This window comes from Pelophylax lessonae, assembly GCF_965119305.1.
Source record: "Pelophylax lessonae genome assembly, chromosome: 7".
Lineage (NCBI taxonomy): Eukaryota > Metazoa > Chordata > Amphibia > Anura > Ranidae > Pelophylax > Pelophylax lessonae.
The window spans coordinates 155758268-155784089 of NC_138774.1; the positions used below are offsets into that span (position 1 = coordinate 155758268).

The 25822-nt window shown below is 41.3% G+C and overlaps 1 protein-coding gene across 1 annotated transcript in view; it reads left to right on the plus strand.

The window, feature by feature from the left end:
* The window catches only part of LOC309560922 (synaptotagmin-like protein 2), a 218634-nt gene that overhangs the window by 166245 nt on the left and 26567 nt on the right, over window positions 1-25822 (plus strand). The window contains exons 12-14 of the mRNA XM_082264612.1: window positions 17307-17409; window positions 22124-22285; window positions 25591-25669. Of these exons, the coding sequence (XP_082120738.1) occupies window positions 17307-17409; window positions 22124-22285; window positions 25591-25669 (344 nt within the window). The remainder of the gene's footprint in view (window positions 1-17306; window positions 17410-22123; window positions 22286-25590; window positions 25670-25822) is intronic.

The following is a 25822-nucleotide window of genomic DNA, read 5'->3' on the forward strand; positions in this document are numbered from 1 at the left end:
ATTATGCTTTACCCCTGCGCCCCTCCATGCACATTTTTTTTTTTTCTTAGAATTTGCAGCACATGTACCATTCAAAGGTCTTCCATGCAGTCACATAACAAGCCAGTTCCATCCTCCTCCTCTCCAGGGTTGATGCTAGACGGTGCTTCATAGAATGGCACTTAGATTACGACATGTGAGCAGCATTTTTTGCAATATTGTACCGTAAGCCCATGCTGCAAGTTGATGCAACCCTGGGGGATGTGTCAATGACAACCTGGGCTCACAGAAAACACATTGAATAATGCTGGGTTTTTCAGCCTAGAGGAAGAAGTGGAGGGTGAAGCTGGAGCATGGAAAGCAGTGCTTAACTTTTTTTTTTTAAATGTTTTCATTTTAAAAGTTGTGGTGCAAAAATGAATTTGAAAAAGCTAAAAGTGGGCTCAAAGAGTGAACAGACCCTTGGGCTTTAAATCCCAGACTGAGTATTAAACTATGTGTTTAGGTTTTGTATATTAGGAATAGTGGTAGTGACTCTATTAACTGTTGGAATAATCACAATTTTCAAATTGCTGCGGCAGTCAATTGCAGGTCTTGCTTGCTTTAATAGAGATACTGTACGACGAGTTAGTCATATGCTGCAAACCCTTTTGCCTAGAATAATACGCGACTACTGCTAAAACTGATCCGGCATTATCTTAGATGTCACTGAGAGATTATTTGCACATCAGCTTTGGCAAGCAAAGAATGTGCCTGTTATGAGACATTTGATATTTCAAGGACAGGAGAAACCTGTTTGATAAATGTGATGCCGCAGTCAAGTGTAATTAATGTCTCCATTTGCAAACAGTTGACTTTAATATGTACTTGGGCATTCCCACAATTATTTATTCAATGGCAGGTCTGAAAATGGTACTCGACAATGCCAACAGACAAAGCAAAATACTTTATAAACAGAACTGTAATTGTGGAGGTCAGCACATAGCTGACAGGTTTGCTTACAAGCTTGCTCATATTAATTGCTTTTGCTTCTTTGCATCTCCCGTCACTTGATTTGCGGTTAATGGGGATATTTGATAAAATGGAGATCTTCTGTTAGTTTGGGAATCCTCTGCCCATAGGCAATTGCCAGGTTTTCTGAAAGTGGAGTAGCAAACTTACAGATTTTCTTTGAAAAGCCAGCTACTGGTATAATATGGTGTGGCATAGAATACACTGCTTTATATAGGTATAAGCATATTTCACTTGTCATAGTCCTCCATGTCACAAAGAAGGAGGCAAAAATAAAACAACTGACTCTATCTGCAATAAAAAGTTTTGCCTTTAGTTTTACTTTATCTCACCTTACCATATGTGAACTTCTCTACACAGAATACAATGCAGCCTTTAATAAGACCAGAATGTAAATGCTGATACAGCCAAATACTAACAACTTCGGGACTTGAACGGTTTCTTCTTTTTTTTTTACACACGTGTAAAAATCAGAATTTTTGGCTATAAAATTACCTAAGAACATTTTATATTTGTTGAAAGCAGAGGACCTGTTGAATAAAAAGTTGTTGCAGTTTGTCATACAATATTTGCACAACTGGCATATTTTCAGGAAAAAAATATAAAATAAATTTTAGTGCAAACACACACAATATATTACCCAATGTTTTGGTAAAATTTAAAAGATGGGGTCGCTTCAAGTATATAGATACTTAAAGAGGTTGTAAACCCTCTTGTATAACTTTTACCTATAGGTAAGCCTATATTAAGGCTTACCTATAGGTGCTATAAATATCTCCCAAACTTGCACCGTTTAGGAGATATTTACAGCGCAAACTGCCGATGACGTCATCGGCGCAGGCGCTCTGAGGGAACGGCCACCCGTGCCGTTCCTTCAGAGCTCAGTGCCGTGAACGGCGGCTCCCGCGCGCATGCGCGGGAGTGATGTAATCGCGCCTCCGGCCAATCAGATGGCCGGAGGACGCGAACCCGGAAGCGGGACGGCAGGACATGTCGCCGTCCTGTCGCTGAGGTGGCGGCACGGCGGGGGCTTCGTTTTAAGGGAAGTACTACATAATGAGCTAGTATGCGATGCATACTAGCTCATTATGCCTCTCTCTTTACAGGGCTTTTTTTTCTCGGTTTTTTTTTTTTTACTTTACTTCCTCTTTAACAAGCCAAGTCTTCAAATTTGCGTGTGTCCATAACGCAAAAAATGATGCTACCCAAAAATCTCAGTAGGCAACGCTTTTAAAGCCTTTACTGCTAATCCCTTTAAAGTTAACAGTGAGCTCTGGGGCTAGAATTATTGCTCTCATTCCAAAGTTTGCAGTGATATGTCATGTGTCTTCTAAAGTGTGATCGCACTTTAGATCCATGGTCCATGGGCCACATTTGCAGATTTGTGCAGGGCAACAGGAGTTAAGGGTTTTTTTTTTTTTCCTATGTTTTTTGAGCGATTTTAAACTCTATTTTTTTTTAAGTATCAAACATGTTATACTTAATTGCTCTATGCAATGGTTTTGCACAGAGCAACCCTGATCCTCCTCGTCTTGGGTCCCCTGCTATTGCTTCTGGCTCCTCCCCCACCTTAGAGTGCCCACCATAGCAAACCCATGCTATAGGGGCACTCATTCAGGCTCACTCCTGAGCCAGCACTGTCTATAGACAGGCAGAGAGAGGGACTCAGCCCTGCCCTTCCTTACTGGCCGATTAATCTGATTCTATGAAAAGGATGAGAGCAGAGAAAGACGCAGCTCTCATGCACATCGCTGGATTGAGATCAGGCTCGGTAAATATAAGAGGAGGCTGGAGTGGTGAGCTGCACTCAGAAGGTTTTTTGACTTAATGCAGAAAATGCAGTAGACCCCGTTCACACCTGAGCATTTTGTAGCTCGAAACTCCAAAACGCCGGAGGTGAGAAATTCAATGCATCTCTATGCAGTTGGTTTACATCTCCACTCCAAGTTGCCTGAAGTTAAAAAAAAAAAAAATGTTGTAGCTACTTTTGTAGCTCAGTTTCAACAAATTGGTGCATTTTTAAAGTGTTGTTTTTTCATGGAAATGCATTAGAACGTGTGATTCTTGCATTTATGAGTATTTTTCACGTATTTGAGCAGTTTTTCTGCTCAAATGCAATAAATAAAACTTAATAATAACAAAAATACATAATAAATGCATAATTAACCCCAATCCTATCCCCTAACAAATATAAATAAGTAAATAAAATAAACCAATAATAAAACTGGGCAAAAAAAAAGGGGGGGGGAACAGTCTGGTGTAGCACTCGGGCCTCATTCATACCTGTGCAACATACGCAGGAATGTACAATATTCTACACCTCAAAGGGTTCTGGAGCTTCTTTGACTCATTCGTTGCACATCAAGTAAATGGGCTGCCCTATGCACGACGCACAGAAATACTTCAAAGGATCACTATGCTAGGTGTGCATTGCACCTCAAGAGCCATTAACTATGCACTTTGTTCAGATTTTTAAATGCAACCTTGAGATTCATGCAGGCAGAACAGTACTTAGGTTTAGCATCAAGGTATTGTTGTAGTGCAGCACACCACCATATTCTATTTTGTCAGTAATCTGCTCATCTATGACCTGTTTTGTGTACCTACCTGTAATGCAGAAGTAGGAATCCCAATCACGCTCCTTGGAGGACGCTTCTCTCTCCCTATACAGAGAACCAGAGGGATCAAAGAATCATGATGTAGAATCTTTTACCCCTGCAAACCTGCCTGTGAAGATTGAATCTGATCATTGATCTCACTAAAGTAGAACAAATGGGACCGATTCAGGCATCATGCAGGTCCATTCCACATGTTTAGAGCCCTGTGAGGTTTGCATGCAGAGAACTTAGATTTAGGTAGCCCAGTAAAAGTGTTTGATATCAATGGCAAGTTCACTGTCTGAGTTTGGTGTTTAGAATAGTTCATTAAAGCCTAAATATAGAATTTATTTTTTTTTGGTTAGATGTTTTTGTCCCTGTTGGGGTATTTTCCCCTCTCTGCCTATGCTGTTTAACATCAGAGACACTTCCAGTTTTTTTTTTCCCTAAAGGAAGTAAGGAGAAATCCGCCAAATGAAGAGATAGACATAATAAAGTACTGTGACTTGAACTGACTAATCTTCCTCAGTTTTAGGATTTGTAATCTTCCTCAGTTTTAGGACTTGTAGGATTTGTAAATTTCCGCAGTTTTAGGATCTGTGCAGTTACTAGACTAGTTGTCAAAAAATCCAAGACTTAAAGTATTTGTAAACCCTCACCTTGGAAAACAACCCATGCAGTTTAAAATAGAAATGAAAGGCAAAGCACTTGTGTATAGATATAAAAAATCATTATAAATACCTTTTTTGTTCCCCTTTTTTCATAAGTAATCACACACTTTGCTGCATAAGGAGCTCATAGAGGTAGGGGAGGGGAAGCAGCGACATTGCGGCGGACTGATCGGACCCCTAACTGACATTTTTGACACTTTTGGGGGTACCAGTGACATTCCTACAGTAATCAGTGCTATAAATATGCACTGTTACTGTAATAATGACACTGGCAGGGAAGGGGTTTACTTTATTGGTGATCAAGGGGTTTAATGTATGCCTCATGCTTACTGACATGGGGGGAGGGGATTGTGTGACACAGATCGCAGGTTAAGCTATGCTGAATCCTGTAATCTGTCCCTGCCTGTCACATAGGAGATCCGCCGTTTTGTTTACACAAGTGGGCGGATTTCCTCACTCGTTCCCCGACGATCGGGGAAGAGCGGCGGTGATCACCGCCTCTCCTCCCCTGGCCCGACTCCCGCTGTGTCTGAATACAGCGGGAGCGAGCCTGCGGCGGCGCTCGCGCTGCCGAGAGGGGGCGGGATCCAGCGACGTAGGTCTAAATCGCCAGACAATAACGAGCCACTTTGCCGCAGTACCCTCAGCGTGAGCGGTCGGCAAGTGGTTAAAGAACATTGGTCTTAGGACTTAGAATTGGACTTAGGCTCGCAGAGCAGCAAAATTGAAATATATTTATATATATATATATATATATAAGAAGTTCAGCCCATATTACATTGGGAAAAAAAAAAAATATATATATATTGCTTTCATTCATCGACGGACACAATGCTCCATAAATCATAACTACTGGGTTCTATTGTCTCCTCCAGGAGTAGGACTAGGCAGAACAAAAAGCACCTGGCTACGCCCATGGGCCATCCTCAGCTTGGCATATAACCCCCCTCTCGGCTCTAGGTAATCAGTTTTAACCACTTCTGGACAGGAAGATTTTCCCCCTTAATGACCAGGCCATATTTTGGGATTCAGCACTGCGTTACTTTAACAGACAATTGCGTGGTCGTGCGACGCTGTAAATAAAATTTATGTCCCTTTTTTCCAACAAATAGGGTTTCTTTTTGGTGGTATTTGATCACCTCTGCGATTTTTATTTTTTTGCGCTATAAACAAAAAAAGCGACAATTCTGAAAAAAAACAATATTTTTCACTTTCTGCTATATTACATTCCCAATAAAGAAAATGTAAAAATCTAATTTTTTCATAATTTTTGGCCAGATTATATTCTAACATTCCCCAAAAAAAAAAAAATTAAAAATCAATATTTTTTTAACATTTCAGGCCAATTTGTTTTCTGCTACATGTTTTTGGCAAAAAAAATCGCAATAAGCGTATTTTGATTGGTTTTTGCAAAAGTTATCGCGTCTACTAACTACGGGAAAGATTTATGTTATTTTTATTGTGTTTTTTTTTTTTACTAGTAGTATCTGCGATTTTTAGCGGGACTTTGACCTTGCGGCGGACAGATTGGACCCCTAACTGACATTTTTGACACTTTTGGGGGTACAAGTGACATTACTACAGTAATCAGTGCTAAAAATATGCACTGTACATTACTGTAATAATGACACTGGCAGGGAAGGGGTTAATACTGTGGTTAATCAAGGGGTTAAATGTACCTAGGGGGCGTGTTTCTAACTGTATGGGGGTTGGGCTTGTGAAATGATCAGAGACCTGTGATCCTATATAGAAGGATCACAGGAGCTCTGTGATCATTTCATAGAGAACGGTCAGCTGTGTTTACAACAGCTGACCGTTCTTCTCTCTTAGTGGGGAGCGATTACGGATGCCCTGTGCATCGGAGTCCCTGCTGCCGAGTGGGGGCAGAAGCGCGCCGCCGGTGGCGGCAAGCACTCGCCCCTAGCTGCAGGCGTGCGACCGACATAGACCTACGTGGTTTCGTGCAGGAGGGCCTCCCTGCTGCAGTAAATCGACGGTGGACAGTCCGGAAGCAGTTAATCTGTCTAGTCAGGACCTCAGCATAGCCGCAACATAGACTCACATACGACCGGGCTTGGGTCTGAGTTACAACAGTCCCTTGGCTGACAGCTCCCCTACTTGGTGGCGAGGATTCTGTCTGAAGCGTTACCCGCATCATGGAAGGGTAAGCACAGTTCCCCCCTCTACCTTTTGGTGTTTTTTTGGGGTAACCTCCAGGGATGGTCGGACCCGCCTGCAGGTTCCCTCCTCCCATCCTTAAATCTCTCAGTGAGCTGGGCTTTCCCCACTCCCTTGCCCCCTGTCTGGACCTGGAGTCTGGTGGGGGTCCCAGGGCAGAGAATGCAGAGAACAGTAGGGCAGAGAATACAGTGGAGACCCCTGGGGTCTCCCCGGCTATCCCCACTCTGTAAGGGTCCTGGTATAGTGTGTGCCCTGCCCTGGTAGTCTGAAGGGGGTCCAGTGTAGGAGATCCCTAGGTGCATGCCCTACTGTTTGCAGTGTGGGTATAGTGCAGGGGGTTCCCAGTGCAGAGTGCGCAGCGGAGTCTCTCTTAACATGTGTCCCACCTTTGAGGGGGGGTCCCCTTGCAGAGGGAAGATTCTGGCTGATGCTGGCCATTTTCCCTTAGTCTGGCTGGTCTTCGGTTGGCGGCCATGTTTGTGTAGCCCGATGTCACAGGGGCCATTTTCCCTTAGTCCGGGAGATGCTGGAGACAACCGAAGCCTCGTGGGGATGCCAAAGCTCCTCCTCTTCCTCCCCAGTTTTCTCTTCCTGTGCCTGGGACATGTGGACAGTCCATGATGATGCTGGGTTCAAAATTCTCAACGCTCCTCTGGTCAGTAGGGTGAGCCCTTGGGGGTCTGTGTTATCTCTCACTCTGCTAATAGGTTCCTATAGCCTTGAGGGGATACTTTAGTAGTACTAAAAAGATTGTTTTTGTACTGTAAGGTCTTCCTTTCCTTATGGAGCCTCAGGGTCACATCTCCCCCACTGTTATAGAAGAAGTGTGAAGATTGGTGGTGGCGCTACCTCTGAAAATAAAAATAAAAATAAAAAATGCCCCTTGTGAAGTGTAAGGGGAAGTGTACTGGTAGACAATAACCCACAAATGGTGCAATATCTAAAAATAATAATAAATGGGTAACAAAGATATATTCAAATCAAACAATACATGCGAAGAAATTGTATATATATATATATATATATAAACCGATGTGGTGACAAAAGACCCACAACCGAAGATATGTGAGTGATTTCCAAATGAATGTGCCACTTGATCTGTAACAGCGTGAGTGAAAAAAATATATAAATTAAAATAAAAAAAATAAAAAAGTGGATAAGTGAAATTCCACGAGTGGCCACTAGGTGGCGCAAATAGCTTGGTACAACCTGTATGTTGATGTATGGAGATGTTCCTTTTCGAGATGAACGAGCAGTCAGAGTAGTCAGCGGCGGGTGCCCTGAGTGCTCACATGAAAGGAAAAATACCCCATGGTGAATAATAGTAACATACAGTTGTAAATAAGCGGCGTAGTAGACTCACTCGTACAGTAGATCAGGGTCAGAATAGTCGTGTTCGCCGGGAGGCTTCCGCGTTCCACGGCCGACAACCGGAAGTGACGTTTGACGTCGGAGACTCCGCCCTACGCGTTTCGTCACAATGACGTCAACTGGAGCGGCGTCAACATAGCGTACTCCCGGAATATTTATAGCCGCCCGTATCCAGGTAACGGAGGGGACGGAACAAACACCGCCATATTGCTACTCCCTCTCCGGAAGCCATATTACTCAGCCACTAGCTTCATTATGGATGTGCAGGGGAACGGCCATACTTCATCATATCTGATCTCATTAATTTGTCCGAGTGTGCTACGAGCCTTTAGCTTACTAAAAACATAACTTTATTGTGATCATATAAAACATGCTAAAAAGGCCGGATTATAAAAAATGAAGAATAGATAAAAGAATATACATAAAAAAATATACATAAAAAAAGAGGGCCATATCTACGTATATATCATACAAAGAATAAAAATATATATAAGTGTGAAGAAAAATTGTGAGATATATATACATAAATATATATAAAAACTAAAAAATACAAAATATAAAATATAAGAGAGTGTGTATACAGAAATCCTCGAACTATACAGGACAGGTCTTATGCAGTCTATGTAAACACGCAAAGGGGCATCAAAAGTGGGGATGGTTCAGTGCGGATAAAAACTATATATTTTTGTGATACCTGTGCATAGGATTCAGGACATGGAAAAGTATGTGCATATATATGTGTCAATGTTCCTAGGTGAGGAGGAGAAACAAAAGAGGGTGGTACACACCAGTGTGTCAGCGATCGATGATGCTGGATGAGAAGGTCAGGTGCCATGAAAAAAGGAAAAAACAAAAAAAGGGGACGGAAAGTCCACATGTATATCCAAAGGTGGATACTGATGTGAAAGAAAATTGTAATAGATACATGAAAAAGAATACGTACAGTGCGGAGCAAGAAAATTTTTTTTTTTTTTTTTTAAAAAATATAAACTTATTGTGATAAGACTGATAAGCTAAAAGAAGTAAAAAATATATATAGTATAAAATTAAAGGTAATTCATACAACTGTATCAAGGAGGGCATGGGAGGAAAAACAGAAATGTATTTGAAAAAAATTCAAAAAAATATATATTCAAAAAAATATATATTCAAAAAAAAATTCAAAAAAATGCTATATTCAAAAGAATATGAGGATGGAGCACTAAATTGTGTATTTTGGGTAGCAAAAAAAAAAATGGGAGGAAGAACAGATTTTTAGTGTAGAAAGACCCAACTTGCAATACTATAAGAGATATATAGATGATATTATCCTGATTTGGCGAGGGGATGTTGAAAGTTTACAGACTTTCTTTGACGAAATTAGTGGAAACAGATATGGATTATCATTCACAGGCAACTGGGACAAACAAACAATATCCTATCTGGACCTAGAGCTGTTCAAACAGGATGGAAGTATTTTCAGTAAAACATTTTTTAAAAAGACCGATAAGAACGGCTACATACCAAAGAGGAGCTGCCACCATCCTAAATGGCTGGGGAATATCCCCAAAGGACAGTTGTTACGTATACGCAGGAACTGTAGTAATGCCCGGGATTACGACATACAAGCAGATCTCCTTATAGAGAGATTTATTGAGAAGGGATATAACAAGAAGGAAATGAGAAACCTTAAGAAAATAGTGAGAGACATGAATAGGGAGGAACTCATTAGGGATAAAGATAAAAAAGAAAAGAAGAACGACTATGAATTTGCCTTCATCACCGGTTTTAACAGACAGCATAAAGAGGTGGAGAGAATAATTAAAAAACATTGGCCCATCCTTGCAGCAGACAAGACACTTAAGAAAATTCTACCAAAGAAACCTACCTTTATATACAGAAGAGCCCCAACTCTAAGAGACAAACTGGTGAAAAATGTGATTAACCCTCCAAAACGGATCACTCTTCCGACTAGCCTTAATGGCTTTTTTAGATGCAAGAAATGCCTACCGTGTAAAACGAATAAAAAACAGCCGAGGAAGATCACCAACTTTACTTCTAGCACCACAGGAGAGTTGTTCAGGATAAAAGATACCATCACGTGCACCAGCTCCTATGTGACATATGTCATTGAGTGCCCATGTCACTTACAGTACATCGGAAGAACTACCCGACAGTTGTACGTCAGGATACGCGAACATGTCAAAAACATTAGAAAGGGATTTGAGAAACACACCCTTTCCAGGCACTTTAAAGAGGCACATGGTCAAGATCCCTCGGGCCTTATTTTTTATGGGATAGACAAGATCAAAGACGATTGGAGAGGTAGTAATAAACGCAGAATGGTTTCACGCAATGAAACCAAGTGGATTTACTTGATGAGATCTCTCCGGCCCGAAGGACTAAATACTGACATAGACCTGAACTGCTTTATTACGGATACATAAACATCCAACTCCTTTATCCTCCCCTTTTTTATACAATTTTTATATATTTTTTAAACATTTAAAAGGATATTTTATAAAAATATTTTTTTACTTTTATATATAACCAGTCCTTTTATATAGTCTTATTTAGAAAGCTCTTAAAAACCAGTCTTTTTTACCATTAGACGTTTTTACCAATGATTTGCGGCTTTCTATCAGTTGTTTACCTTAACCGTAAAACATACCGGTTTAAGAATTTTTTACACACAGGTATGCTTTGAACCACCCTTCTCATCCAGCATCTATGGAATCCCTCTCCTTTTTTTGCTACCCAAAATACACAATTTAGTGCTCCATCCTCATATTCTTTTGAATATAGCATTTTTTTGAATTTTTTTTTTTTTTTTTGAATATATATTTTTTTGAATATATATTTTTTTGAATTTTTTTCAAATACATTTCTGTTTTTCCTCCCATGCCCTCCTTGATACAGTTGTATGAATTACCTTTAATTTTATACTATATATATTTTTTACTTCTTTTAGCTTATCAGTCTTATCACAATAAGTTTATATTTTTTAAAAAAAAAAAATTTTCTTGCTCCGCACTGTACGTATTCTTTTTCATGTATCTATTACAATTTTCTTTCACATCAGTATCCACCTTTGGATATACATGTGGACTTTCCGTCCCCTTTTTTTGTTTTTTGTTTTTTCCTTTTTTCATGGCACCTGACCTTCTCATCCAGCATCATCGATCGCTGACACACTGGTGTGTACCACCCTCTTTTGTTTCTCCTCCTCACCTAGGAACATTGACACATATATATGCACATACTTTTCCATGTCCTGAATCCTATGCACAGGTATCACAAAAATATATAGTTTTTATCCGCACTGAACCATCCCCACTTTTGATGCCCCTTTGCGTGTTTACATAGACTGCATAAGACCTGTCCTGTATAGTTCGAGGATTTCTGTATACACACTCTCTTATATTTTATATTTTGTATTTTTTAGTTTTTATATATATTTATGTATATATATCTCACAATTTTTCTTCACACTTATATATATTTTTATTCTTTGTATGATATATACGTAGATATGGCCCTCTTTTTTTTATGTATATTTTTTTATGTATATTCTTTTATCTATTCTTCATTTTTTATAATCCGGCCTTTTTAGCATGTTTTATATGATCACAATAAAGTTATGTTTTTAGTAAGCTAAAGGCTCGTAGCACACTCGGACAAATTAATGAGATCAGATATGATGAAGTATGGCCGTTCCCCTGCACATCCATAATGAAGCTAGTGGCTGAGTAATATGGCTTCCGGAGAGGGAGTAGCAATATGGCGGTGTTTGTTCCGTCCCCTCCGTTACCTGGATACGGGCGGCTATAAATATTCCGGGAGTACGCTATGTTGACGCCGCTCCAGTTGACGTCATTGTGACGAAACGCGTAGGGCGGAGTCTCCGACGTCAAACGTCACTTCCGGTTGTCGGCCGTGGAACGCGGAAGCCTCCCGGCGAACACGACTATTCTGACCCTGATCTACTGTACGAGTGAGTCTACTACGCCGCTTATTTACAACTGTATGTTACTATTATTCACCATGGGGTATTTTTCCTTTCATGTGAGCACTCAGGGCACCCGCCGCTGACTACTCTGACTGCTCGTTCATCTCGAAAAGGAACATCTCCATACATCAACATACAGGTTGTACCAAGCTATTTGCGCCACCTAGTGGCCACTCGTGGAATTTCACTTATCCACTTTTTTATTTTTTTTATTTTAATTTATATATTTTTTTCACTCACGCTGTTACAGATCAAGTGGCACATTCATTTGGAAATCACTCACATATCTTCGGTTGTGGGTCTTTTGTCACCACATCGGTTTATATATATATATATATATACAATTTCTTCGCATGTATTGTTTGATTTGAATATATCTTTGTTACCCATTTATTATTATTTTTAGATATTGCACCATTTGTGGGTTATTGTCTACCAGTACACTTCCCCTTACACTTCACAAGGGGCATTTTTTATTTTTATTTTTATTTTCAGAGGTAGCGCCACCACCAATCTTCACACTTCTTCTATAACACTTGCACCTTACACCCAAGGTCTGATTGGGGCAGCTTACACCTCTATCTAATATATTTCTCTCCCAAACATCTAGTCCGTAGCGCTGGTCATATTTCTTTATTACATCTCCCCCACTGACCCCCTCATGGAGGTGGCAGGTCCCTTAGAGCCCCAGCTTCCCATGGTTGCACTGACAGCGGTCCTGCAGTCCTTAGTGTCCTGGGTGAAAGTGGCGTGTGGGCAGAGGCTGAGGAGGAAGCATCTCCCGCCTTCCCCTGCTTAGTCTGTCTGTCTCATCTGATTCTGAGCCTGATGCTGCAGTGGACGCGGCACGTCCAGGGGGATTAAATATCACACCCCCAGATCCATCCGACAGGGAGGATGATTGCTCCGTTGTTGGAGCAGGGAATGAAAAAGCGCTGGTAGATACACTTTTCACTGCAGTGCGTGAGAGTTTAAAAATGGAGGATTCGGCTGATGCAGCCATGGACGTGGCTGTGTCGTTTGGTACGCATAAGTCACCTCGTACTCCAAAGGTGTTTACTTATGTGCCTTATTATGATGGTTTTCCTGTATGGAATGGGAACAACCAAAATTGCCCTTTGTGGTCCCCAAATGCTTTGCTGTAAGTTACCCTTTTGAGGAGTCCTTTTTAAAAAAGTAGGCTAGTCCACCAGTGGTGGACTCTCCTTTTTTTCAGGTGCAATAAAGCAACCATGATCCCAGTAGAGGAAACTCTGTCCTTTTAAGAAGCCGGCTGACAGGAAAGCAGAGGCTGTTGCACGCAGCATGTTTACTTTGGCTGGTTGGGCATTGCTGCCAGTCTTTGCCTCAACCCTGGTCTCTCAGTCCCTAACTGAATGGGCCAAACTTTTGCGCCAGGGCCTGGAGAGTGAGTAGGTCCGTGTTGATTTAGTGGACCAGTTGGTCCATGAGCTGCAGTTTATTTGTGATGCAGTTTTACAGATACAGCTCCTGTGCTGTCCAAACTTTGTTTCAGTGGTGGTGATTAGGTGCTTGCTGTGGCTTAAGAATTGGTCCGCAGACCAAGCCTCTAAAAAAAAAACTCTCATTGTTCTGCCCTTTTAAGGTGATCGCCTGTTTGGGGCTACCTTGCATGACATCATTAAGGGTATCATGGGGGGGGGGGAAGAGTACCTTCCTGCCACAGTCAAGAAAAGAGAAGGAGCCTTGTCACAGCCTCCTTCACAGTCCATAGAAATTTATTTTGTGCTTCTGGAACGGAGAATAAGGGAAATAGATCTTTTAAATCTTCCCCGGGAGGTTCCAAGCGACCTTCGTCTGGTAAGCCTGGAGCTAGCTTCTCCGGACCAGCAGACAAGACTCCTTCAGCATGAAGGTCTGCCATTATTGGGGTGGGGGGACATCTTCACTGGTTTTCGGCCCCATGGACTTATTTTGTAAGCGTCAAGTAGATCCGCAAAATGTTTATTTTAGGGGTACCCAGAAAGGGGGGAAAAGTTTGTTGTTTCCAGGTTTTTTAGGTCCTGAGTCTCCTTGTGTGGATTTAATTCCTGCAAAGGTTCAGGTGATGTCTGAACTAACTAAGGCCCCCCCATCCCTGTCCAGGGAATTGATTTACCTAGGTCTGATTTTAATTCTAACCAGGGTGGTCCTTCCTCTGGACAAATTTCACCAGCTGCTGTCATGCAGACAGTTCTCTCTCTCGATTTGCATACAGGTTCTGAGTCTGGTGGTATCCACCTTCAAGACTGTTCTGTTTGCACAGTCCTACATGCAGTTCCTTTAGCAGGTTCAGTTCCGCAGGAGGATACCGAAGTTCATGATGAGGTCACAAGGTCCTCTGACAGATGCCACGGTAAGGCTAGTATCATCCTTGGCTCAGGCGTCTTCTGCAGTTCCTGCAAGGAATCAAGAGCAAGGATCTTCCTATCATCCTGGTGGCCATAAACGTCCCTTGGGGGCTTCCTCTCAGAGAAGACCAGTTATCCCAAGGGCTAATCTACCATCCTGCTTTACAATCACTGGTTTTAATGGCTTAGCTATTGAAAGCCAGGTACTAAGGGATAGTGGTTTGTCTGTATCCCTGTCTACTATGGTGAATGCGAGGAAGTAGTTTTTCCCAAGATACACCATCGTAGGGGGAAAGTGTACATTTCTTGGTGTGAGTCTGTTGGCGCTCATCCTTGATCCTTTTCTGTGGCTCAGATATTAACCTTTCTTCAACAGGGCGTTGATCAGAAGTTGACCTGGAGTACCTTCAAGGGCCAGCTGTCTGCCTTGGCTATCTTCTTTCAGCGACCCCTAGCCACGCACTCTTTAGTTCGTACTTCATTTAGGGGGTTTGACATGTAGCTCCACCTTTTGCTGCCATGGGATTTAAATTTTAGTGTTTTCGGTTCTCCAGAAACCTTTATGTGAGAATATTTGTGAGATTCCCTTATCTACATTATCCCAGAAGGTGACATTCTTGGTGGCTATTGCCTTGGCCCGCAGGGTATTGGAATTGGCAGCATTGTCCTATTGCAGTCCCTATTTGGTGGTCCATAGATATAAAGTGGTTCTTCGTTCCTGTCCATCATTCCTGCCCAAAGTTGTCTCTGACTTCCATTTGAATGAGGACATTGTGTTGCCTTCCTTGTGTCCCAAGCAAGCTCATCCCAAGGAATTCGCTTTTCATACCTTGGATGTGGTTCATGCAATTAGGGTGTATCTAGCAGCTACTGAGTCCTTTCGGAGGTCAGACTCACTTTTTGTGGTTACAGACGGACCAAGAAAAGGGCTGGCTGCGTCTTCGGCTACCATCCCCAGATGGATCAGACAGCTGGTGACTCAGGCCTATTCCATTAAAGGTCAGGTTCCACCTTTCCCTGTCACGGCACATTCTACTCGGGCGCTGAGTGCATCAATATCACAAGTTTGCAAGGCAGCCACATGGTCGTTGATGCATACCTTCACAAAATTCTATAAGGTAGATACTTTGCCATCTGCGAATGCTTCTTTTGGCCGCAACATTTTGCAGGCTTCTGTTTAAGAGGGGCTGTTCCCTCTTGAGGGGTGTTTTTCTTTAAACTTTTTTTAGACGGGGCTCCTGTGACCCGGTTAGGGCTCCTATGTCCTGGTTAAGGGCACTTATGTTTAGCCTTGGGCTATTTTCCCCACCTCTCATTTTTCCTTTTGGCACTGCTTTTGGACATCTCAGTAGTTATGATTTATGGAGTGCTGTGTCCCATCGAACGAAAGAGAAAATGGGAATTTTGTACTTACCATAAAATCCATTTCTTTGAGTTCTACAGACACAGCACCCACCCCTCTATGGAGTTCTGATACTTCTAATACTGCTACTAAACTGATTACCTAGAACAGAGAGGGGAGTTATATACCAAGCTGAGGACGGCCCATAGGCATAGCCAGGTGTTTTTTTTTTTGTTCTGCCTAGTCCTACTCCTGAAGGAGGCAATATAACCCAGGAGTTATGATTTATGGAGCGCTGTGTCTGTCGAACTCAGAGAAATGGATTTTACAGTAAGTACAAAAATCCAATTTTTTCTCCCTTTCCTCTTTAGTATACACCCTTTCTACAGAAGTGGAATTCACAGTGAGAGTAAAGATGCAAATAGTGAACTCATTTCACCCTGCCGAGTTTCGCTGGGGATTGTGCGATGTGTTAGAACAGCTCAAACACATCTCTTCTGCAATTAGCACGTACATGGAAAGTCCAAGTGGTACTTCGATATAATAAATAGCATCAGAGCTGTTAAATTGCAGCACTGTGTTAATTACAAAAGGCTATGAATGGAGACTTTTCCAATATTCTTTAAAGGGAAACATGTAACTATATGCAGTTTTTAGGACCACTATTAAAATATGAAGAAACTCTGAATAAAAAAAATGCTATTACATATAGTATCACTATCTTCACAAAAGTGATGACATACTTGTACCTTTTTTGGACTGATATTTGTATAACCTTAAGAATGATGCTCTCCAACTTAACAGAAGCAAGATCAAAATCCTCATAGTCTTGGTCATGTAAAGCAGTCTCCCTCGAGTAGCTGCAAGTAATTCTCAATGCTTTCTCTAGTTCCCTGGTTACCCCCCAGTGCTCAAAAATGCAAATTATGTCTTTGAGCATGAAGGACTACCCCCTTCTGCCTAATGTTGGTTCTTGTGTTGTGTTGATGTTCTTAGTAACTATTTGTAAACCAGAAAGGGGACAGCGGACAGAAGAGCCATTACCTGCAGGTCATTATTTGTGTACCAGTGTACCCACTCAGGGGAATTCAGTAAAGCAGTAACATCACTCTTCTGGCAGCGTGGCTTCTGTAATATGGCCTGCGCCTAAGTACAAGTACAAACACTTGCCAGATTCAGGTAGTTCTTATTACTGCCACCTTTAGAATATGCCACTATGGCTTTGACAGATTCTAAAATAATTATTGCCAGTTCACAGATAAGCAAATTGCCAGTAATAAGACCAACTCAAAGTTGGTATACGGAGTTTGGGGGGGTTGTGTGCTTATTAGTTTATTAATATGTTTGAATATTTTTAAATGTGTTTTACAATTATTTCAGTGGTTGCTAGGATAAAGGCTGCCTGCATCCTAGCAACCAAGCATGCAGGTCACACTGAAATGACGGTTTCCCTTTGCCTGTGATTGACAGCAGATGGCAATAGGCACGTTCCAAAGCTGTAATGCAGTCCAATAGTAGGTTTTGTAATCTGCCCCCTAACATCCCTTTTCAACTAGGGAATGGGGTGTGCAGGGAAGTTAAATGCCACCTTACTCGTCCACAGAATGTAATGCAGGCATATACCGTACCTACAAAAATCCAGACCTGACATCCATTGTATTTTTCATGTTAATTGCAACACTCTCTCCTTTTTCTAGCACTCTCTCCTTTTGTGCCGCTTTGTTTAATTTTTTTTTTTTTTTTTTTTTAAGTACAAATGGTTTTTGGCAATAGCAATTAATTCATACTAATTGCATTACAATAAATCTGTTATAGTTATGTCAAGACCTACCTTCTCCCAGACAAAGCAAGAATGGGAAAGCGGAAAACCTCAGTGAAAAGGAAGACCACCAATCCAATTTACAATGAAGTATTAAGGGTAAGACTATACATTGTGTGTATATATAATGCTTTTGCTGTTGTTTTTGTGCAGGAGGGAGTATAGCTACATATTACTGTACTGGGACCAATTTTGTTTAATATCTTCATAAGTGATATTGCAAAAGGCCTCGATGGTAAGGTTTGTCTTTTTGCTGATGACACAAAGATATGTAACAGGGTTGATGTTCCTGGAGGGAAACGCCAAATGGAAAAGGATTTAGGAAAACTAGAAGAATGGTCAGAACTCTGGCAACTGAAATTTAATGTGGATAAGTGCAAGATAATGCACCTGGGGCGTAAAAACCCAAGGGCAGAATATAGAATATTTGACACAGTCCTGACCTCAGTATCTGAGGAAAGGGATTTAGGAGTAATTATTTCAGAAGACTTAAAGGTGGGAAGACAATGTAATAGAGCAGCACGAAATGCCAGCAGAATGCTTGGATGTATAGGGAGAGGTATAAGCAGTAGAAAGAGAGAAGTGCTTATGCCGCTGTACAGAACACTGGTGAGACCTCACTTGGAGTATTGTGCGCAGTACTGGAGGCCATATCTCCAGAAGGATATAGATACTCTAGAGAGAGTTCAGAGAAGAGCTACTAAACTAGTACATGGATTGCAGGAAAAAACTTACCAGGAAAGGATAAAGGACCTTAACATGTATAGCTTGGAAGAAAGAAGAGACAGAGGGGATATGATAGAAACATTTAAATACATAAAGGGAATCAACTCGGTAAAGGAGGAGAGCATATTTAAAAGAAGAAAAACTACCACAAGAGGACACAGTTTTAAATTAGAGGGGCAAAGGTTTAAAAGTAATATGAGGAAGTATTACTTTACTGAGAGAGTAGTGGATGCATGGAATAACCTTCCTGCAGAAGTGGTAGCTGCAAATACAGTGAAGGAGTTTAAGCATGCATGGGATAGGCATAAGGCTATCCTTCATACAAGATAGGGCCAGGGACTATTCATAGGATTCAGATATATTGGGCAGACTAGATGGGCCAAATGGTTCTTATCTGCCGACACATTCTATGTTTCTATGTTTCTATGTTACTGTTCACTTTAGTCAACTTCTTTATTGTTGTTCCTTGTGGGATTCAGGCTTTTATGCTACCACTGTGTAAACAGCTTCCTTTTTTTAAATGTCCTCCATGCATTCTAACATTTAAGCAAACCCATCACAAGGCATGTTCCTTTAGACAGCTGCCTGCCATCTTGGACCTTTTGTGTCGGTTCACACATATGCGATGCAGAAACCCTGCGAATACACTGCGGGTTCCCACATCGCACTCTACTCACGGGCATTTCACACTGCCATATGCGAATCGCTGGGAGTGTCAATACAAAGTTAATGACACCCCCAGATCAGTTCACATATTGCAGTGTGAACCGCCAATTCGGACATAAATCAGATCACAACGGTGTGAACACCCATGTGTTACGATTCTGGTGTGGACCAAAAAAAGGGTGCTGTGCAACTTTGGTCCGAATGCGGTGCAAATTTAGCCATACAATCTGTATGGACGAATTTGCAATGCACAGACATCGCATGTGATTTGCTGAGCAGTGCACTCTGAATCAGATGCAATGTCTGACATCGCATAGCATATGTGTGAACCGGCACTGTTATGCTGCTGATTTGCTCCAGTCTCTCACAGAGCAGTAACCAGTAAATATTGTTTTCTGCTACTTTTCTGCTGGTTATCTAGTTGGGTAAGGATGGAACTGATGATTAAAGGATACGTTCACCTTTACAAAAAAAAAGTAATAAATGCACAGATGCAGGTAAAATTGTTTTTTGTTAGAAGCCTGCAGAGCATTGCCCCCACAATCAGCAGATCGTGGGTGCTATGCAGGGCTCTTGCAGACTTTGTGTGTAAGCTGTTTGGGCATACATCATACGGCCAAGCAGTTACATACTAGCAGGAAGCATCAGTGAACTTTCACAGTGCTCAACAGAGCTGTGCTAGTTTATTGAGAACTACAAGCCGACAGCCACAAAGGCCGTCGGACCTTGTCGTTTTCTAAATCACAGAACACTGTGAATGGATGACGTGGCTGGCGGGTGGAGCCCCCCATGGTCGTGTCTTTTACAGACTGTGACAGCTAGCAGGAGGGAGAAGATACCCCGCTAGCTGTCAGACCTTGGGTTCAGGGGGAGCGGGGTTCGGTGCATCTGTAACATGTTGCACCCTGAATATAGGTGTGACGTGTTACAAAAGATGAACCTATCCTTTAAATGAACTGCAGTGTGTTTAAAAGCTAGTTAGCTGCTACATACTGTAGAGATGAGAATAGAGCTTTTTATTCCAAACAGTTTATCCATTCCAAAAAAGCACACATAGATTATTACTTTTTGAAATCATACATTTGTTTAATTGTGTTTGATTGCCTGGAGTTCCCCTGTAATGAACATGTAAAAGGGGGACCATGGAAAACACTATCCAGCTGTACCTATAAAACATGTTTAAAGGCGAAGTTCATCTTTAGGAAAAATAACAAATGCACATATTTTTGCAGGTAAAAAAATGTGCATTTATTATTTATTCCTACAGGAGCCTGAAAAGCATTGGATGGCGGGTGCAATGTCAGGCTCCTGCATGGTATCCCTTTAGCTTTCTGCCAGTAGCTCTGTATAGGCTTTCTGTTAGAAAGTTGGAGGAGGAGTCCATTGAGAACTACACATCCATCTGCCGCAGTGGAGAATAGAAAATGTGGTTTACTCATTCACACATCCCTGTGAATGAATGACATGGCTGCATTGGTGGAGCACCGCAGAGCCGCACTGATTTTAAATGCGACAGTGGCTGTGAGAGGAGGATCCCCTGATGGCTATTACAGGGAAGGGGAGAGGGAGAAGGAGCTGGAACATGAGACCTGTTGCATACAGGTACAAACTCTATCAGTGTGTGTTGTAGCATTTTCATTCCCTTTATTCGTAAATAGGAGTTATAGTCACTGTCATTATGAACTCCAAAAATATGTACTTGGCTATTAGGTCTTCTTTTTATCACACACATATACAGTGGGTACGGAAAGTATTCAGACCCCCTTAAATTTTTCACTCTGTTATATTGCAGCCATTTGCTAAAATCATTTAAGTTCATTCTTCTTCCTCATGAATGTACACACAGCTCCCCATATTGACGAAAAAACACAATTGTTGACATTGTTGTAGATTTATTAAAAAAGAAAAACTGAAATATCACATGGTCCTAAGTATTCAGACCCTTTGCTGTGACACTCATATATTTAACTCAGGTGCTTTCCATTTCTTCTGATCATCCTTGAGATGGTTCTACACCTTCATTTGAGTCCAGCTGTGTTTGATTATACTGATTGGACTTGATTAGGAAAGCCACACACCTGTCTATATAAGACCTTCCAGATCACAATGCATGTCAGAGCAAATGAGAATCATGAGGTCAAAGGAACTGCCTGAAGAGCTCAGAGACAGAATTGTGGCAAGGCACAGATCTGGCCAAGGTTACAAAAAGATTTCTGCTGCACTTAAGGTTCCTAAGAGCACAGTGGCCTCCATAATCCTCAAATGGAAGACGTTTGGGACGACCAGAACCCTTCCTAGAGCTGGCCGTCCGGCCAAACTGAGCTATCGGGGGAGAAGAGCCTTGGTGAGAGAGGTAAAGAAGAACCCAAAGATCACTGTGGCTGAGCTCCAGAGATGCAGTCAGGAGATGGGAGAAAGTTGTAGAAAGTCAACCATCACTGCAGCCCTCCACCAGTCGGGGCTTTATGGCAGAGTGGCCCGACGGAAGCCTCTCCTCAGTGTAAGACACATGAAAGCCCGCATGGAGTTTGCTAAAAAACACCTGAAGGACTCCAAGATGGTGAGAAATAAGATTCTCTGGTCTGATGAGACCAAAATAGAACTTTTTGGCCTTAATTCTAAGCGGTATGTGTGGAGAAAACCAGGCACTGCTCATCACCTGTCCAATACAGTCCCAACAGTGAAGCATGGTGGTGGCAGCATCATGCTGTGGGGGTGTTTTTCAGCTGCAGGGACAGGTCGACTGGTTGCAATCGAGGGAAAGATGAATGCGGCCAAGTACAGGGATATCCTGGACAAAAACCTTCTCCAGAGTGCTCTGGACCTCAGACTGGGCCGAAGGTTTACCTTCAACAAGACAATGACCCTAAGCACACAGCTAAAATAACGAAGGAGTGGCTTCACAACAACTCCGTGACTGTTCTTGAATGGCCCAGCCAGAGCCCTGACTTAAACCCAATTGAGCATCTCTGGAGAGACCTAAAAATGGCTGTCCACCAACGTTTACCATCCAACCTGACAGAACTGGAGAGGATCTGCAAGGAGGAATGGCAGAGGATCCCCAAATTCAGGTGTGAAAGACTTGTTGCATCTTTCCCAAAAAGACTCCTGGCTGTATTAGATCAAAAGGGGGCTTCTACTAAATACTGAGCAAAGGGTCTGAATACTTAGGACCATGTGATATTTCAGTTTTTCTTTTTCAATAAATCTGCAACAATGTCAACAATTCTGTGTTTTTCTGTCAGTATGGGGTGCTATGTGTACATTCATGAGGAAGAAGAATGAACCTAAATGATTTTAGCAAATGGCTGCAATATAACAAAGAGTGAAAAATTTAAGGGGGTCTGAATACTTTCCGTACCCACTGTATATTCTTTAATTCCTGTTAACAGACTCATTAATGCTTGCATTTATTTTCCAGTACAAAATTGAAAAAATGGTTTTACTGATCCAGAAATTGAATCTGTCTGTGTGGCACAATGACCCACTTGGCAGGAACAGCTTCCTCGGAGAACTGGAGATTGACCTCACCAGCTGGGATTGGAGTAACACAAAGCCAAACTGGTACATCTTAAAACCAAGGGTACGTAGATGGAGTATACTCCACAGTTAAAAGAAAAACATTTTTTGTTGCAATAACACACATTTCATGGAACCTCAAATCATATATAATAAAAATGTAAGCAAGTTCAGTTGGTGACGTTCACTCTATTTGCTGTAAGGAATTCCTACACTTGTGACTATTGTACAAGTATAAAAGAAAAGAGGGCTAAAGCACATTACATTACTTACAGATTGTGTTGGCTTCTTCTGTTAATTCTGACTGACCTTGCTACCCCTAGACACTTCAAACCAAAATGGGGACAGTTAGGAGCAGTTTTGAGATTCTCTGCTGTTTTCTATCATATTTTCTCCCTCTGCTGACACCTCATTGGTGGACTGCATATAAAGTGGATAGCATGCTACTGCCAACAGGCTGGTGAGATATGAAATATAGTCTGTAAAAGGCCAATTGTCATCATATGAGAAGAATTATTTTACTGGAATGACTGACGCATGCAGACTATTCACAGGTAGAACTGTTATGGCTGTTTTCACATGGCACCTACATAGCTTAATAGTGAAGTAAAAATGTTTATTGATTAAAATTACAAATATGTTATACTTGCCTGCTCTGTGCAATAGTATTGCACAAAGAGGCCTGGAGCTGCCTCTTCTGGAGTCCCCCACGAGCAATTTTTCTCCTCCTCTTCTTCCTCTGCACTGATTCGCATCCCTGGTGGCTCTAGTGGCATCCCCTAAGGGTCTGCTCTGGTAATCAATGCTCTGATTACCAGCACAGACGCCCCCCCCGTCAGGAAAGCCACCGATCGGCTCTCCTCTACTTGCGCCTAAATAGGAAAGCCGATCAACGGCACTTCCTATTTACTATGTGACCAGCTGTGATTGGACACAGCTGGTCACATGGTAAAGAGCCTATGTCCTAGGCTCTTTACCGGGATCGGAGATGCAGTGTGTCAGAGTGAGCGGCCTAACCTGCTGGACCTCATATGATGCCCAGTCAGGATAAAGCAACCACTTTGCGGCCGTCATTTTGCTATGTGACAGGCGGGAAGTGATTAAGAAAGCAATTCAGAAATGGAGGTGTTAATAGTTTATTTTTATTATTTAACAAAACCGTGTTGCCAGATCAATGGTGTCTTCAATGGTGAGAAATACAGGAAGATACTATCAGGGAGGCATGTGATTGGCCCCAAATTGATTCTGCAGCTGGAGAATGACTCCAAATATAAAGCCAATGTCCTTAAGAACTACAGCAAAAAAAAAAAAGAGAGTTCTGAAAGTGGTGGTTTGGCTCCCCACAGATCCCTGATCTCACCACCATCAAGTATAAAGAAGCAGACAAGTTTGAGGCAGCCTACATCCACCTGCAGAGTTCCTTCAAAAACTGCATGCAAGTGAACCTAGAAGAAATTTATGATGGCTTGAAGCCAAAGGGTGGTCATACCAAATATTCATCTGATTTTAAGATTTTTCTTCTGTTCACTTGCTTTGCATTTTGCAAATTGATACAAAATAAACAATCAAAAAAATATTTTTGAAAGGATTCTTCCTTTACACCTGTCTTAAACATTTGCACGTTTTGAACGTTGTGCAGCTCTGATCCAGGTCTACCGAAAGCGCTATCTTGAAGCTACTCACTAATGAGTAAGCACAAGAGTGTGAAATGCGTTTTCTGAGCACCTTTGGACTGTGTGTATCTTGTCTTTTATTCTTTATGGATTTGCAATAAAGCATTTTTAAACATATTTTCCTCGATGTGCCGCCACCTTTCTCTCGCTCTATGATTTACCTCTGGTTGCGGACCAGGCAGGCACCCAGATCTTCACAAGCAGTACATGGGACCTCGCAGGCTGCTTGGAGCGATGTGAACCCAGTTCTCTGTTACATTCTTGAGGAAGCTGCCAAGGATTTTTGCCCAGCTATCTACTTCATGTTTAAAAAAAAAATTATATATATATATATATATATATATATATATATATATATATATATACATACATACACACACACACACCGTATCTCACAAAAGTGAGTACACAACACTGAAGGAATGACACTTTGCTACAATGTAAAGTAGTGAGTGTACAGCTTGTATAACAGTGTAAATTTGCTGTCCCCTCAAAATAACTCAACACACAGCCATTAATGTCTAAACCGCTGGCAACAAAAGTGAGTACACCCCTAAGTGAAATGTCCAAATTGGGCCCAATTCGCCATTTTCACTTCCCGGTGTCATGCGACTCGTTAGTGATACAAGGTCTCTGGTGTGAATGGGGAGCAGGTGTGTTACTTTTGGTGTGATCTCTCTCACTCTCTCATACTGGTTACTGGAAGTTCAACATGGTACCTCATGGCAAAGAACTCTCTGAGGATCTGAAAAAAAATGAATTGTTGCTCTACATAAAGATGGCCTAGGGCCCTAGGCTATAAGGGTTAAAGCAGTGCTGGAAAATAATGGTGGCCGCACAAAATATTGACACTTTGGGCCCAATTTGGACATTTTCATTTAGGGGTGTACTCACTTTTGTTGTCAGCGGTTTAGACATTAATGGCTGTGTGCTGAATTATTTTGAGGGGACAGCAAATTCACACTGTTATACAAGCTGTACACTCACTACCTTACATTGTAGCAAAGTGTCATTTCTTCAGTGTTGTCACATGAAAAGATATATATATATATATATATATATATGAGAGAGAGGTATGTGTGTGTGTGTGTGTGTATGTATGTATATATATATATATATATACACACGTGTGTGTATATGTGTGTGTGTGTGTATATATATATATATAAAATGTGTATGTATACTGTGTGTGTGTGTGTGTGTGTATATATATATATATATATGAGATATATATATATACATGTCTGTATGTATGCGTGTGTGTGTATATGTGTGTATATGTATATATATATATATATATATATATATATATGTATATATAAAATGTGTATGTATACTGTGTGTGTGTGTATGTGTATATATATATATAAACGTGTGTGTATTTATGCAGTATATATGCTATATTTGTCAAATGTGCTTCTGTAAGCATTTGCTGTAAAAACACAGAAATGAAGCTAGTGGAAATACATCAGTTGATCTAGGATGCCCTCTAGAGTAAAGCTGTTGAAACCGCAAGTACATACAAGAATAATATAATTAACATAATATAGTTAATTAGTAACAAGCTATGATAACACTACTGAATCTATTTATAAAGACATGTTGACATTGTTAACCACTTTGTAAAACCATCATTTTTAGCAACTATGCTGGGTTATATGATGAACTATTTGTATGTCCCTTTTTTACCCATCAGAGTCTCTCTGCAATGAATGGGGTGGACCATCTCGGAGTGATGAACTTGTCAATTCGATACATTCCTCCTGGAAGTCTTGGTGAGATATGTCATGTGTGAGAAGAATATAACAAGATGTACATGTGCCTCACACCTCCACACCTCATTTGCTGGGGAGATGTGGGTTTGGTCTGGGAAATCTGCCATCTTTCTAAAAATTGCAGACGTGCTGTTAAATATGCTAATCTATAGT